Consider the following 16846-nt stretch of genomic DNA (forward strand, 5'->3'; position numbering starts at 1 on the left):
GATCATTAAACAGGATTGTGTTTTTTTTTTTTTTACTGTACGCGGGCCTCTCACTGTTGTGGCCTCTCCCGTTGCGGAGCACAGGCTCCGGACGCACAGGCTCAGCGGCCATGGTTCATGGGCCCAGCCGCTCTGCGGCATGTGGGATCCTCCCGGACCGGGGCACGAACCTGTGTCCCCTGCATCGGCAGGAGGACCCTCAACCACTGCGCCACCAGGGAAGCCCCAGGATTGTGTTTTGAGGCTTGTTTTAAAGTTTGTTATCAGGAGTGAACTGGCGCGGGAACAGTCCATCTGTTACAGAGTTAAGCTATTTTCCCTCTGTCTGTTAATAGTGATCAATTACGACCTTAACTGTGTTAAGATCAATAACTTTATCTGACTATATTTTTTAAAAACAAAAAACCCTGAGAGAAGGAATCTTCTCTTTTATAAATCGGCTCCACTGCCCCTGGGGCCGTCTCATAGCTCATGGCCTGCCTGTGTGGAACCTCGCCTCCTACCTCTTTGTTTCACCCCTTCCCCCCAGCTTTTAGGGCTCCCCGCTTGATTCTCATATGAAAATATTATTGAGGAACATTTATAAGTTATTAAAAACTGTAAAGCAGCATAAATAAAATTACCCATAATCCCACCACCTGTAAGCAGTCTAACATTTTGACATAATAACCTGTTATTGTTTCTCTGCATTTTTAACCCTGCTTTGGTTCTTACTTGTTTTTTTCCATCTATATTCTGTTAACATCTGCCAGACCCACTTGTTAACTTTACTACTGGGTGGTATTTTAAGGCAGGAAGAGAAGCAAACCAGTTATTTCCTTTTTTTTTTTTTTTTTTTTGTGGTATGCGGGCCTTGCCCTGTTGTGGCCTCTCCCGTTGCGGAGCACAGGCTCCGGACGCGCAGGCTCAGCTGCCATGGCTCACGGGCTCAGCCGCTCTGCGGCACGTGGGATCCTCCAGGACCGGGGCACGAACCCGCATCCCCCGCATCGGCAGGTGGACTCTCAACCACTGCGCCACCAGGGAAGCCCCAGTTATTTCCTCTTGCAGTCTCTTCTTTATGTTTCTTTCCTTCCATCCTAGTGGCTGAGAACCTCCGACTTTTCATTTCTGTTACTTGGTCAAATTTATGGTGGAAATATGAGGACCTATCTCAATGGTTTTTCTGCTGCAGCTCCATTCTGCTTCAGGCTCTCTCCACTTAATGAGTGAAAATTATTCACAACTTTCATTTAAAAGGTTTTCTCTTATCTTTGGCTTTTATTTATAAAACCCTCTTCTGATTGTCATCCAGCATTGCCTGTGTAAAATGTATCATACTGTGTGTTCATTCACGTGCCTTCATCTCCCCTTTTGTACTGAACTGTATTAATGCTTTCGGATAACTTTGGACTTCACATTTCTTCTGTGTCCTATAGCTTGGACTCATATAGTCATAAAGAAGATGCTTCCGCATTTCCAGGAAAACGAGCCTTAATTTCATTTCTCTCCTGGTTTGATTATTGTGATCAACTCATAAAGGAAGCACAAAAGGTTTGAATATTTCATTGTTTTTTACTGATAACTTAAAACTGTAAATATCAACTAAGTAAAATTTGAACCCTCAATTTATATTTTTGAATATGTCTTAATTGTCTTAGGATAGCACAGTTAAATAAATAAAATGAAATAAACCCCCCAAAAGTTTATATATACACACGTGTGTGTGTGTGTGTGTGTGTGTGTGTGTGTGTGTGTGTGTGTTACAGCTCTGGAATAAATCGAAGTTCAAGTTCTGCCCATATGTTTCTTTAAGTATTATAGCATAACCCTTCACAAGGTGACATTGGCCTCCCTCCATTTCTCCTCTTTGGGGAGACGTTAATACAATAAGTGATTGGGATAATATTTTTATCCTGTTTGTCTTTGTTCTTGGAAATTTAGATAACATGTAAAGGACCCAATAGCTAATGTCTAATCTAGGTTTATATGCCATCAACAAGATGGTCAGTAGGCAAGTTCTTTTTCACATTAATTCAGATGGAGAGTGCAAACTGACTTACTGCTGTTATCAATTAATCTCTTTCCCATTTTGAAAAAAGATAATGATACTTATACTATGTTCTAGACTGCTGCTGTTGCTCTTGCCAAAGCTGTTCATGAAAGATTTTTTATCGGTGTTATGGAACCTCAATTAATGCAAACGTGAGTGGCCTCTTTACTTAAAAAAAACAAATCACTGTGTTCATGTTATTTTTGCCCGCTAATTACTTGTTTGTTCTGCCAGTTCTGAGATGGGTATTCTGACATCAACTGCCCTGCTTCATCGCATTGTTCGGCAAGTAACCTCTGACATTTTGCTTCAAGAAATGGTGTTTTTCATCCTTGGAGAACAGAGGGAACCAGAAACTCTGGCAGAAATCAGCAGACATCCTTTAAGACATAGGTTAATTGAGCATTGTGATCACATATCTGATGAGGTAAGCTATGTAAGGATTTAGAGTTGGACTTAGATTCTTTGACATACTGACTTTGATGTACATGTGATGTTTTGAATATAGCCTCTTTTTTTGTGTGGCTTTTTATTTTGAAAATTGCAAGCGTGAAGAAAAATAGTTTATTTAAACTATTTTTCAGTTACCCTTTATCATTTTGGGTTTCAGATAAGCATAATGACATTAAGAATGTTTGAACATCTTTTGCAAAAACCCAATGAGCACATTCTTTACAACTTGGTCCTAAGAAATCTTGAAGAAAGAAACTATACAGAATATAAACCTGTGTGCCCAGAAGATAAAGATGTAGTGGAGAATGGATTAATAGCAGGAGCAGTGTAAGTTTCTATCCAACTCTGTGAGTTTAGCATTTCATATAGAATCATAATTTTCTCCCCTCTTATTTCCCTTCCTTATTCTTAAAAAAATACCTCTAACAGTTTAAAAGTTTTTTAAAAATAAAATTTAGATGTCCTGATTTTATTGTCCCTTTAAATTACAAGTGGCAGTATATAGTCATTAAACCTAACAAAATCATTATAGCCTTGAGTTTGATGTTAGTATAAAATGTTAATTTCTCTAAAAAATATAAATACATTCATTATTCCTTAATTCTTTTATTAGCAAAATTATGTAATGTTTTCTAAGAACATAGCAGAGAATCTTTTGGTTTAGAGACTATAATAAAATTTTTTTTATACATCATTAAATTAAACTTAGAGATCTGGAAGAAGATCCTTTGTTTACTGACATTTCACCAGATAACACTTTGTCAAACCAAGAGTGGCTTAGTTCTTCACCTCCTGCTTCTCCAGACCACCCCAAGAATGATGGGAAAACTGAAGTCCATAAAATTGTAAATAGGTGAGTTGCTATATTAATTTGACTTACACCTCTTTTACTTATTTTTATAACATGTAATAGCTCTGCTCTTTGATCATTATAGAGATATGTTATGAATTCAGTCTTCCCTTCTTTAAAATCTTTAATGTCAGCTTTTTGAAATGCTTATGTAGCTAGTGACAGCCTAGGGGCAACGATCCATACAAAAGAGAAAAGCTCCAGAGTAGTAGTGGTTAAATAAATCTTCAAGGTCCTCTACTTATTTTTAATGTAAAATATTTTAAGTAATTCCCAGTTGGAACAACACTGAGAATTTCCAGTTTGACAAATTGAACTTATTAGCCGTGTACTCACATGTGTTGAGCAGAGGGCTATTCCTTGTTTTTTTTTCTTTTTTAGCATTTTTATGTTGTTGGGTTTTTTTAAGTGCCCTTTCCTGGCAATTTTCTTCTTTTCCTTCCTTTGCAATCCTGTCGCTGATATGCCTGGTGCTGGGAGGTGACTTTAGAGAAGACTGCGTATGGTGTAAGATGCACAGCTTAGGGTGCATGAAAATCGAAGGTTCAGTTACTTAAAAGCCAGGTTCCTGAGACTAACAAATTTCATGGCAATCAATCATTGTCCTGTAATGTAAAAAGAGTCGAGTCTTCTTGTGCTTGATTCTACTTTAAGTGGAATGAGTAATTTTTAAATAAAACCTTTAAAATAATGGCACAGTATTTAATCAGTGAATTGTAGTACTGATTCAAGATTAAGTACTTACAAATATACAATTTTACTTTTCAAGTTTCCATTTGCATTAATACTTGGCTAAACTGAAGATATTGCTAGGTATTTTAACACCTATAGAGATGTTGAATTGTGAGAGTATTTATATTATTGATTATGGCATTTTTTCTTTTAAGTTTTCTCTGTCTGGTACCGGATGAAGCAAAATCATCCTACCATGTTGAGGGCACGGGATATGACACCTACCTCCGAGATGCTCACAGGCAGGTAAGAGAAGTAACTAGTTTTCGACACGCAGTCTAATAAGAATGCACACACATGGTCACATTGCCCACAGTCGTTTCTCCAAAGGTTTCCCTTTCTCTGCAAGACCTGAACTCCACTCTCACCACTTGAATTTTTTGCCAGTGACCTGACTTTGCATTTCACTAACTGTGTGTCTCTATCTCAAGATTTCTTTATGCTGCCTTCCCCACCCACTCTCCTTTTCTTCCCTTTCTTCCTGCCCTTGAAATTATATGTCCCCCAGATCCTTTCCCCTGCTGATCTAAAACATGATTTTTAAATAATTCTACCCACCGCCCACCATTGCCCCCAGGCTATACCCTTTCCTCTTCACTGTTCTTACTCATCAGTAATTCACAAGTGCTGGCTCTTCATCCCCTGCATCCCAGCTTTCCACCTCACTGAAAGTACTTTCTCAAAGGTGCCCTCTTAGTTATTAAATTAAATGGCTTTCTCTCAGTCATCTTTCCCCTCTGTAACATTTTACATTTTTACCAAATTCCAAATTTTGAAATGTCTCAAGTCAGAAAAATATACATTTAATTTTCATTTAAATCCTTTGGGTTGAAGTGTGCTCTTATTGATAATTAACTTGCATGCGTTTATAGTTAATTCATGATGCTTTAAGCCTGAATTCAAGTCCACATTACTATGTGAATGACTAGAGTAATGCAAATACATTCACATAACAATAAAATAGAGGCAATAAAAGTAGTACCAACCTCAGTAGTACTGATTGGATTTTTAAACTGCTTTGATTCTTTCTGTAAAGTTTCACTTCCATATTCTGATTACAGTTATGATTGTTTCAGAAACATTCGACAAGACACAAAAAGAATAGAAAAAATTTACACTATTACTTTCTAGCTCAGAATTTCAGAAGTGTTAATATAAAAATGCTTTATTAAATATTGGGGTGTGGTTTTATAAAGAAAATTTTCTATTGAAAGACAAATAGTTTAAAACTCACAAGATATTAAAGAAGTTGGTTTTTTAATCATTTTAAATATGTTTTTCTTTTAAAAGTTGAAGTTAGTGCTTTGTGTAAAAATATGTTTTAATCTCAGTTAATTTGTAAACTAAAGATGATGAAGTAATTCTGCTTTATTGAATAAGGAAAATCTGAAAAGGGAGAAAGAATATGGAAGAAAGCTATGCTCTAAATTTCTTTTGTTTAAATTCAAGCAAATTACATATCAGGGAAGAGTTTAAGATTTTCTTTTTATTATAAGAGATATTCTTGTGCTTATAAAAATCCATATTGTGTATCCTGCTGATAAACTGTGTAGTGAGGACCAGTTTCCACTTATTTCCAATCTGTCACTGACCAATGCTTTTGTAAAATATTAAAAAATGAAAAGAAAAAACACAAAGTACAAGCCCTGATTATTTTATAGATTGAACAGATGTAAAATTTACGCAGTGAAATTGCAAGAGAAGTTTCTAAACTTGCTCTCAGTTTTTGTACTTGTCTCAGAGCAGTGGTAGTGAACAGTTTTTGGACCACACTTAGAGCAGCCCTGTTTCCTCCTGGCAGTCATGGCAACGTGCCTGGGTAAACACATCGTAGCAAAGTCAGGTTTGCCTTCTCAGGTGCTGTGTATCTGTTCACCTACTTTATATATGATACATATTCTAGAATAGATTTGAAAATGTGGCTAAGACTTGCTTTGCTTTTTAAATACTTGCTAAATCTGTGGCGAGAATAAGTAAAAGCTTGAACTCCTCTAAAGGAAAGAGCGTGAGCTCAGCAGTGAAAGGGGTACTTTGGTAAAGTCAAAATCTGCCTGCTTTCGCATCAACGTGCTGGGACTGGTGGTTGTGACCTGACCTTGTGCCTCTCCAGTCAGCGTGTTATCCGGGTCATTCTTTTCCACTCTTCCATGGCACCTCACATTAGCAGACACTTAGCATTCAAGCGGATTTCTATGCCTATTTGGGAAAATGATTTCTATTTAATCTCCATTTGTTTTTGTTCAGTTCTTCTTTAATGATCCAAATATTTCTCCCTAGTTCCGGGACTACTGTGCTATCTGCTTAAGATGGGAGTGGCCTGGGTCTCCAAAAGCATTGGAAAAGTGCAATTTAGAAGCAGCTTTCTTTGAAGGTCATTTTTTGAAAGTTTTATTTGACAGAATGGGAAGAATTCTTGATCAGGTAATAAGTTTTTTCTTTGTTGTTTTAAATTTTATTTATTTATTTTTGGCTGTGTTGGGTCTTCGTTTCTGTGCGAGGGCTTTCTCTAGTTGCGGCGAGCGGGGGCCACTCTTCATCGCGGTGGGCGGGCCTCTCACTATCGCGGCCTCTCTTGTTGTGGAGCACAGGCTCCAGACGCGCAGGCCCAGTAGTTGTGGCTCACGGGCCTAGTTGCTCTGCGGCACGTGGGATCTTCCCAGACCAGGGCTCGAACCCGTGTCCCCTGCATTGGCAGGCAGATTCTCAGCCACTGCGCCACCAGGGAAGCCCAGTAGTAAGTTTTAAAATATTAATTTCCATATTATTTTGTTACCATTCACCATGAGTTCTACTCACATCTTAGTTTACATCTTCAGTAAAGTAGTTTTATTGTTTTCTTTTTCCACTAGATGACTTTTTCATAAAGCTCGATTGCCAACACCTGGTGGGTTTCTGATGCATTCATTATGTTAAAACTTTTATTTGGCCTGACAGCTGTTACAGAGTTGTGTGTTTACTTCTCACTGTAGGTCGTTGTCTTAATAACCTTAACACCTTTCGGCAGTGCCTGGAGTGCTTTCTTAGAAAGCCTTTTAGTTAGTACAGTTAGTACAGATACAGGTAGAGTGAAACTTGTTAGGTTTAATTCAGAAGACCTTCAATGTCATTTCAAATCGAATCTTGAGAGCCCTGGTCTCACTAAAATTAGGGAGCAGTATCAGATGAACCTGCTTCTTCAGACAAAGAACTTGTGAATATACTCATTTTCATATAGGGAGATGCAATTTAAAAAAGGTTAATTTACTTATTCCAAGGTAGATAAAAATCACCATCGGCCGGTATGTTGCCGTCTCTCTCGTTGAATGTCGGGAGAACTGAACTTGGGATTATATCAATAGAATCCCTCTCTCTGTCTCTCCTTGACATACAAAGTGACGATAGAGCTTTGAACTGTTTTACACACTGGGATGGACACTTGAAATAAAACAGTCTGGCATTAAACTTGCCTCAACATGGAAACTGAGTTAGCCAATTTAGAATTAATTTAAAACTGTATATTCAAGTACTTGTTCATTTTAGTTAAATATTTATGTGACCATAGTGAGTTATAAAAGAAATTTACTCCACAAGCAGGCTGTCTTCAATAACCAGAAAGCCAAATAAAGAAATGATAATTAAGAAGTGTTTCACTGGGATGGACTTCAGTCAGCACTGTTTCTGATAGTAATCAATAAAGACACAGAGTAAAGTCCTTTTTTTCTTTTAACCTCCTAACAACATGTGCTGAATTTCTAGTGTTTCATTGTTTGCTGATTTCTTGGTTGGTTTTTAATACTTAACAACCAAAGTATTTAAATCCAGCTACTGAAGGTATTATGCTGTAATACATCACAGCTGTGTAAACCTCCCAGGTAATGGGGATCATCAGTATATTGTGTTTTTGTGCTGGTTCTCTTGGCTTAGTTTGGATCTGATTAAACTAACACAGAAGAGACATTAACAATCAGTATTAAGTAAGTCAGTAATCTTCAGAAATTTTGACCGAAAGCACTAACAAGGAATCTAAATTTTAAAAAGTAGTTTATTTATTTATTTTTTTTCTTGCTGTACGCGGGCCTCTCACTGCTGCGGCCTCTCCCGTTGCGGAGCACAGGCTCCGGACACGCAGGCCCAGCGGCCACGGCCCACGGGCCCAGCCGCTCCGCGGCATGTGGGATCCTCCCAGACCAGGGCACAAACCCACGTCCCCTGCATCGGCAGGCTCAACCACTGCGCCACCAGGGAAGCCCTAAAAAGTAGTTTCTGAGTTGAGTGGAAAGATCCTCTCTGAGTCCTCATCACACTTGAGCATTTTTCCCTTCAGTCTGTAGAGTGCTGACACAAAGGGATTCTGTCGGGGACAGAATATCCCGAAATGCTTACAGTTCTTTTTCGTTCACCAGATAGCTCTTCACAGTGCAGAAGCGATTCATACACAGTGTCTCACTTATTCTTCCTGGAATCCTGAATGATAGGCAAGACAGTTCCTTGTATTATTGTATAAATGAGGAACCCTTAGTTTCAGTTCATGTGACTTAGTGAGCTGTGGAGTCTAGGCTCAAACCTTCTGTCTTTAAAACCCTTGATTTTCTAAGCCTTTTTGGATAAGGACATTATAATCAGATCTCAAAGATAATCCTGAGTCCTGGTGTGCCTAGCGTGCTTGGTTTAATTTCATTTTCTTTCTTTTCTAAATGTTTTTGCTGAAGGTGATGTTTGCTTGTATTTTCTTAGTACATATGTACCCCTAATAGGATCAGGGTAACCAGGCTGGGATTAAACATTACTATGGATAATTAATAAAGTAAGCTAATTTTTGCATGTATAATTGAGAAGTTATGACATCAGGTATTCATGACACTATTGTGTTGTCACAATGTTAATTTTTGAAAAATATAGTGTGTTTAGTATTGCTTTTAACTGTAGTGATTTTAAAAAGATAATAAAAATGGAAGTCCATAGCAGAATGTAAAGAATACCAGGAAAAGTATAGGGAAGCCCAAGTTCTTGTCCCTGCTCTGACGGTGAAAAATCTGAATTTGGGCAACTAAACTTAGCTGTTTGTCACATTTTCTTATTGTTAAAGTGAAGTTGATATTACTTGATTTGCTTGTAAGAATTATCTGAAAAAAAGCAATTTAAAATACTTTAAAAAATATAAAATCTTGTTAAATGTAGGTGTTATAAGAAATTTCAGAGACTATCAAGTTGTTGAGATTTTTAAAAATTTGACTTATTTCTTATTATTTTGACCATCTACATACTTGGCCTTTAATAAAAGGGTTGTGACTGAGTTTGCAGGTGACATCAGTATACTTTTTTTTTTTTGGCTGCATTGGGTCTTCATGGCTGCACGAGGGCTTTCTCTAGTTGTGGCGAGCGGGGGCTCCTCTTGTTGCGGTGCATAGGCTCTAGGCACACAGGCTCAGTAGTTGTGGCGCACGGGCTCTAGAGCACAGCCTCAGTAGTTGTGGCACACGAGCTTAGTTGCTCCGCGGCATGTGGGATCTTCCCGGACCAGGGCTCGAACCCGTGTCCCCTGCATTGGCAGGCGGATTCTTAACGCCTGCACCACCAGGGAGGTCTGACATCAGTATGCTTTTTTTTTTTTTTTTTTTGGCTGCGTTGGGTCTTCATTGCTGCGCATGGACTTTTCTCTAGTTGCTGTTGTCTTCGTTGTGGTGCTCGGGCTTCTCATTACAGTGGCTTCTCTTGTGGTGTAGCACGGGCTCTAGGCACGTGGGCTTCAGTAGTTGTGGCACACGGGCTTAGTTGCTCCACGGCATGTGGGATCTTCCCGGACCAGGGCTCACACCCATGTCGCCTGCATTGGCAGGCGGATTCTTAACCACTGCACCACCAGGGAAGCCCTCAGTATGCTTTTAAGTCAAAGTTTATTGTTCCAAAATTCAGATCTTGTATTTAGGGTGAGCTCAATCAAAAATGGGCCAAGTGCACTTTAACGTGTCACAAAAATCTGGTTAACTTTTATTTCAGGTGAATACTGTATAAAGTACAAATGGGAGGGATTCAAAATAATAGATACAAACAGTTGCTGTTTGCAACCCTCTAAAAGGCCAGCTTGTTTTAAAGTTACTACTTTAAAGTAGAAGAAAGACACCATTGAAGTAGAGACCAGTTCAGAGTATGTTGGAACAGTTTCTATCTAGCTGAAATTTATCTTCGTTTTCACAACATTAAAATATAATCTGGGACTTCCCTGGTGGTCCAGTGGTTAAGACTTTGCCTTCCAGCGCAGGGGGTGCTGGTTTGATCCCTGGTTGGGGAGCTAAGATCCCACATGCCTCCGGGCCAAAAAACCAAAACATAAAACAGAAGCAATATTGTAACAAATTCAATAAAGACTTTAAAACAAATTTTTTTAAATATAATCTGAGTCAGCCTTAAGTTTCTTAAACAACCAAAGATATAGATTCTTGTTCAAAAAAAGCTTAAAACCAAACTAACACCATATAGAGAAAATACAGAGTTTAAGTGGCAATATATAGTTGTTTGAAGCCAAATTTTCTCAATTTATTTAAGTACCTGTAAATGGCAGAATTTAGTGACCTAAAACTCTGAGCCACCTGAAATGAAGTCACATACAATACTGTACTTAAGTTGTATTTTAAATGATTATGTCCACATTTTACCAAATGCATTCTTCTTAAAGATTTTTTTAAATGTTTCCTTTGTGCCTAAAATACAATTTAATGTGAATTCATTGTTTGTTTTGAACTGAGTCTTGGAGAAGGCTATTCTGCTGCAAATATTATCAAGTAGGAAAAGATGCCCTTCAAACTATCATTTAATGTGAATCGTATCTCCTTTCATTTATCTTGCTTAAGGCTAGATTTTGAATAAGAGTGACTTAGGGGTAGTTTTTCTTCTTTCAGAAGATCTGTGTTCATGTATCTAGTAGTAAGCAAAAAAGACTAAAATTGGACGTTAGCACAGGACTTGAGTTTTTGTTCAAATAACAGTATCTTTGATATCTTCTGGCACGTGCTCAAGCATTTGCTGTCCTTTAAATGTCAAATATTCACTTCTGGATTGGTATTCATTATGACCAAGGGCTTAAAAGCTGCTCAGTGAATGAGGGTAAAACATTCAGATTCTGTTTTTAATATCAACTTGGTCCTGAATCACTTTTCCCTTGCTCCTGCTGCAGCATCTGTTTCTCAGTCATCCAGTCACCTAGGTTCTTTCCAACCTTCTCACTGAAGTCAGTTTTGTTTCAGCCACTCAGTTGCCTTTGACTGCTTAGAAGAAGAAGACTGGAAGGGATGAGAGATTTCTGTTGAAAGTTCTAGGCACAATAATAGCAACTCTTTTTGTACATTATGCATTTTGCTTGGATTTTGACACATGCTCTGTAAAGCACCTCCAAGCTGCTTCCTACAAAGAATAAACAGATTAAATATTAAAAAACAGAATTCAAGTAAAATTGTGATACATACAAAAAAGTATACACAGATGGACACAGACATTGTTTTGGAAGAGTTAATGCTCCTGCACAGTAAAGGAGGTGATCCCTGTCTGTAATCATGATTTTGAATCTTCTCGTTCACTTTTGAGGCATATGGTAGTTATTTCCACCCCCAAGTACTTTCATTCTGTTGACAGGGTTCTGTATGTATATGACTTAGTTGTATACATGCTTTTGGTAATTGGCAGTAGTTGAATAATTTAAGAGACGAGGATTATCATTTCTAAAACTAGACTACTGTAAAAGATTTTAATACCTTCCCTTCTGTCTTTGGTGTTATATGTCATGTCTTCTATTGTTTGTAATTAATATTACATATGACTCTTTGGTGGGTTTTGATGACCTCTTGAACTATTTTACTACATAAAACAACCTGCATAAAACAGAGACATTCTGACTTTGTTACGTATTTATTTTTTTCTGTATGTTTATGTGCATACTTTTTATTTTAAGTTTTAGGACTGTGATATATGCACTTTGACTAAGGTGGTGTGAGCTAGAGCTAATTTAGTTATAGATATTTTCATTGTAGAAGAGCATGTAGTGGGAGGAATGAGATGGTAGATTTTCCTTTTTCTTAAGAAGACAAATGGAAATGGTAAATTAAGTGCTCAGGTATATACATTATACATAATGTCAAATATCTTTTTGGTTTTTCCCTCTCCATAGCCATATGATGTCAATTTACAAGTAACATCAGTGTTATCTAGACTTTCTCTCTTCCCTCATCCACACATACACGAGTACCTTTTGGACCCTTATGTGAACCTTGCTTCTGGCTGTAGATCTCTCTTCTCTGTAATCGTCAGGGTGAGTTATCGGTTTTGTTACGTTCTCTAGGATTGATAAACCCGACCAATTAACATCTTAATATCATTGTGTGTAATTAGTGTCACATGATAAAAAATGTTATATATTTACTGTTTAGCAATAATTATTTTACTACAGAATGTGGAGAATAAAGATTCATTCTTTTAAGTGGTATATATAACTTGTGTATTTTAAGGTATAGCTATGAGTCCTTTGTCAAAGATTGTTATGTGAATAGTGAAAAGTGACAGTCTTCATTTAGTAATAGGAAATGGAGTATTTTTTTTATCCTGAAAATCCCCATGGAGGTGTTAGGAACTGAGCTCCTTTTGTCCCTGTGACACAGGTTGTTGGAGACCTCATGGTTCGAATCCAGCGTATTCAAGATTTTACTCCCAAGCTTCTGTTAGTCAGAAAGCGATTACTTGGTCTGGAACCTGAAGGCCCTGTGTAAGTCAGCGTTTTACATGTTGTTTATCTAAAGCTTTTGCCAGAACTTGATGATCTGCTAATACCCTGCATCGATTGACTGATTGCCTGCTTTCCCTTCCCAGTATCGAGCACATCACATTGCTGGAGGGTGTGATTGTGCTGGAAGAGTTCTGTAAGGAGCTGGCGGCCATCGCCTTTGTGAAATACCATGCTGCCTCCACACCATAGACAGCATCTTGCAAGTAACCAAGGGAACAGAACTGTTGTATGCATTTCATCAAAAAAGCCTCAGTTCCACCCAGCCACAAGAGGATACAAAGCCTTTTTAAATGAAGCATTGCTGTAAACTGGCAGAACCATTCGGAACCCACTGAGTGGACACTCAATGCAATGTTGTGTGATGTTGACTTTATCATAAGGGTTCTAGATATAAAGTTGCACATCCTTGAGTCCAGGATACAATCAAAGGAACTTCAGGAAATGAGCATTTCTAATGCCTGTGTGAAAAGCTGCAAAATTTCTGATGTCATGACTTTGATGATATCTCTGTTAATTTAATATCCTTTTAGGTAGCAAGGCATTTTGACATTCTCTGGGACTCAAATGCTTATATTCTTTTGGATTAATAAGTAGCAGAAAAAAAAACACCTAATTTTATAACTTTTTAAGGTCAGAATTCTTATCAAACAAAATATTGAAAAAAACTGTAAGTGAGAAAAAAATACAATTTAGGAACCATCAAATGAATTAATAACAGAAGATAAAACTGTGTAGCGCACCATTAACTTTCTTCAGCTTTTCTAAGAATAACAATTTAATATGATAATGAAATTCTTGATTAATATAATATATATATATTTTTTAAAGAAACCTTTTACTCTCTTGTGCACATAGCCACGTTAGTGATTGATTTTCGTGTATGGGTCCCAGTTTATTTAAACTTTGTCATTTTTGCAACAATGTTGAATTTGTGCTCACTGTTGGTAGTGTTTACTAAAATAGTATTTTTAAGCTAATTATCATGTATTGGGTTGAGACCCTTTTTTTCTCTCTCTCCCTCCCTCTCTGAAAATTGCTTTATAATTTGATTTTCTTATTGAAATGCATGGTAACCTGTAGGTGGCAGCAATCAAAATGCCAATGGCCTCCTGAATGTTTACATTTTTTTTTTCCATTTTGTTCAGTCTTTTGTTTTAAATCATTCTGAAGAGTTTTTAAAACAAACCAGCAAGTCTGACCTGTTTACATATGAAAGAACTTGGGTAAATTGGTATATGTGTGAATGGGTACGTGTGTAGGAACGTGTGGTGTGGGTAGTTGGCAAAGCTGCGCTGTGCACAGCATGCTGGTACTTGATTTACAACATGGCGTTTGCTCATCCACTTTCTAGTCTTCCTTTAAGTGATACTTATCACTCAAATATTGCTATTAAGCTTCCTTGGGTTTTTGTTTTATTTTTTCAGTTGAAATGTTAAGCAGCAGCACTTTGCTCTTTACCTTTTCATTTACTGATATTTGGGGGAGCAGACTAGGCAAACCTTCCAGCCTGAAAGGAACTGTAGCTGCCCGTTCTAACAAGTTGTTTTGTGTAGCATGTTTGTATCTATACATCGTGTAGCATGTGTATAGAAGCATATTTTACACCTACTGCTAATTTTGTTGTATTCGTTTTCTGATTTATAGTTAGTTTCTGCTATTTATTAACAAGAAAATATCGAAAATTATGAATATTCTTGGCTCTAGAATGCTACCACTGTTAAAACAACAACGAAAAAACTAAATTTCTAATTTAATGCAAATCTCTGTTAGCTCACTCTAGGAAATGTATTGAGCGAAACAATGAAAAAACAGGTGGGAGATAGTTACTTTGTGCATGATTTTCTTTAAATGATTTTTAACGATGGGAAAGCATTATTCTGTTTGCTGTATTTATTGACGAAGGAATGCTGCAACATCTTCATTTTTAGATGTAGTTGTAGTCTGCTTTGATGTAGGTGTACTTAAAATAGAACATTAAGAGATATTAGATATTTCTTAATGCTTTTGTAGCATTCGATAGGTGTAATGGCAATGATGTTACCTCTCAAACCAAATATGATTTTATCCTTGATTTCACAGTAGGACCTTTTGGCTAATCCATGAAACCAAGCTCAGAGAAGCTTTAATTCATATTTGTGTGTGTGTATGCTGCTTCTTAAAAGATAATTATTTTCCTAAGTTATTGTAATGACTTTGATTTGTAATCAGCTAAAGCTTAAGGTATAATTTGTTTCTCTTCTAAGTTTGCGACTGTCTTTCCTTCCTTCCTTCTTCTATTTAGTTCAGACCTAGAGCCAGCACAAGTTCCCACAGTGAGTTGGATTTGTTGGTGAAACATTGTCCTCCATGACTAGCCATTTGTGTACTGTCTTTCAGAAGCTATTTCTGTTTCTCAGTATTTGCAAAACAGTGACTGATGTGCACTGTGTTGCGTGGGCAGTACCACCCTAGCAATCGATTGCCGTGACAAATTCCAAACTGAATTTTAGCCTTGCTTCACATTGGTGTAAATGGGTATGCACATTCTTTTTTTTTAACTTTCTAACAGTATAGTCTTTGGGTTTATTTTTTTTAGTAATGAGCCACATTCTTTACGTGATAGAACTCAAAATGTGTCCTTAGCCAGCCAATTATCATTGTAGTACTCACATTGACTCTGTAAGGTTCTCATAATGTATCTGTCTGTGCAATATATAAGCTATGAGTGGATTCGTAGCTTTTTGGTTTAATTGTACATTATTGTGTGTGTACATGTGTGTATATATGTGTGTATATATCTGTAAGGACCAAAATCCTTAGCTTGCTTACACTGTTGCTAGTGTAAAGATTATTACACTTAATTTTACGGGGCACAAATTATGGAATTACTTCATAATTCATGGTAACATATTTCCATAAATTATTGCATTAATATACAATTACCATTTAATTATGAAGTTTATAGGTATTGACAGAAGTTACAGTGAAGTGCTAAAACCACAATTTATATGGTAATTATATTTTGGGTTGTACAGTTAATCAAAATATGCATGTCATTGTGACACTTGATGTGTTAAAACATGATAGATAATCATATTTCTGGGCCCTGCAAAATAGTGTTACTATAATACTCTGTTTTGCCTCCTGCCTTGTTTACATTAAACAAAGGATATTTGGTAAATTTTTCTATTGTACATTGTATAGGTTACTGACAGTGTTACCAAGGCCTGGAAATCTTGGGCCATCTATGAAGAAACTCTTCAGATGGTGATTATGTACCTAATATCTCTTCAAAGGAGGTTGTGATCAAGTTCAACTTTTTGTGCTAACAATGCATGCAGGACTAAGAGGGATGATCTAAAAATAAATAATGTAAAAATTTAAACAAACTGTTGTCTTATGTTTGTAGAATTCTAATTGGAAACATTTCATTCCCTGATAAATCTAAAATAATAGTTCATAACATACAAAAGGATATGACACACAGCAGTCAGTGGTTCATTATACCATTGATTCCAGAGAAAGAACGAAAAGGAATATATCAGAATATTTGTGGAGGGGGAATGTATAGCTTGAAAAATCTGTCTGGGTGAGCCTTATATGTATTGATATTTTCCACCCCACTCCTTAATAACCATTTCCCTAAAGGAAGGAATGGTTATATAAGTCTTAGAAGTATAATTCACTGTAAGCATTATTTTTTTTTAATATGTTTATTTATTTTATTTATTTTTGGCTGCATTGGGTCTTTGCTGCTGTGTGCGGGCTTTCTCTAGTTGCGGCGAGCGGGGGCTACTCTTCGTTGCAGTGCGCAGGCTTCTCATTGCGGTGTCTTCTCGTTGTGGAGCAGGGGCTCTAGGCACGCGGGCTTCAGGAGTTGTGGTTCATGGGCTCTAGAGCGCAGGCTCAGTAGTTGTGGTGCATGGGCTTTGTTGCTCCGTGGCATGTGGGATCTTCCCGGACCAGGGCTCGAACCCATGTCCCCCGTATCGGCAGGCGTATTCCCAACCACTGCACCACCAGGGAAGCCCTAAGCATTATTTCTTAACAG

The 16846-nt window shown here is 37.3% G+C and overlaps 1 protein-coding gene across 1 annotated transcript in view; it reads left to right on the top strand.

Moving 5' to 3' along the window:
* The window catches only part of FHIP2A (FHF complex subunit HOOK interacting protein 2A), a 36194-nt gene extending 20010 nt beyond the window's left edge, over nt 1-16184 (top strand). Inside the window, exons 8-17 of the mRNA XM_082633776.1 lie at nt 1419-1533; nt 2108-2184; nt 2267-2459; nt 2643-2812; nt 3195-3338; nt 4223-4313; nt 6345-6488; nt 12205-12345; nt 12692-12795; nt 12900-16184. Of these exons, the coding sequence (XP_082489902.1) occupies nt 1419-1533; nt 2108-2184; nt 2267-2459; nt 2643-2812; nt 3195-3338; nt 4223-4313; nt 6345-6488; nt 12205-12345; nt 12692-12795; nt 12900-13005 (1285 nt within the window). The 3' untranslated portion in view covers nt 13006-16184. The remainder of the gene's footprint in view (nt 1-1418; nt 1534-2107; nt 2185-2266; nt 2460-2642; nt 2813-3194; nt 3339-4222; nt 4314-6344; nt 6489-12204; nt 12346-12691; nt 12796-12899) is intronic.
* Nucleotides 16185-16846: the final 662 nt, after the last annotated feature.

Source organism: Mesoplodon mirus (genome assembly GCF_964341445.2).
Source record: "Mesoplodon mirus genome assembly, chromosome: 2".
NCBI classification, from domain to species: Eukaryota; Metazoa; Chordata; class Mammalia; order Artiodactyla; family Ziphiidae; genus Mesoplodon; species Mesoplodon mirus.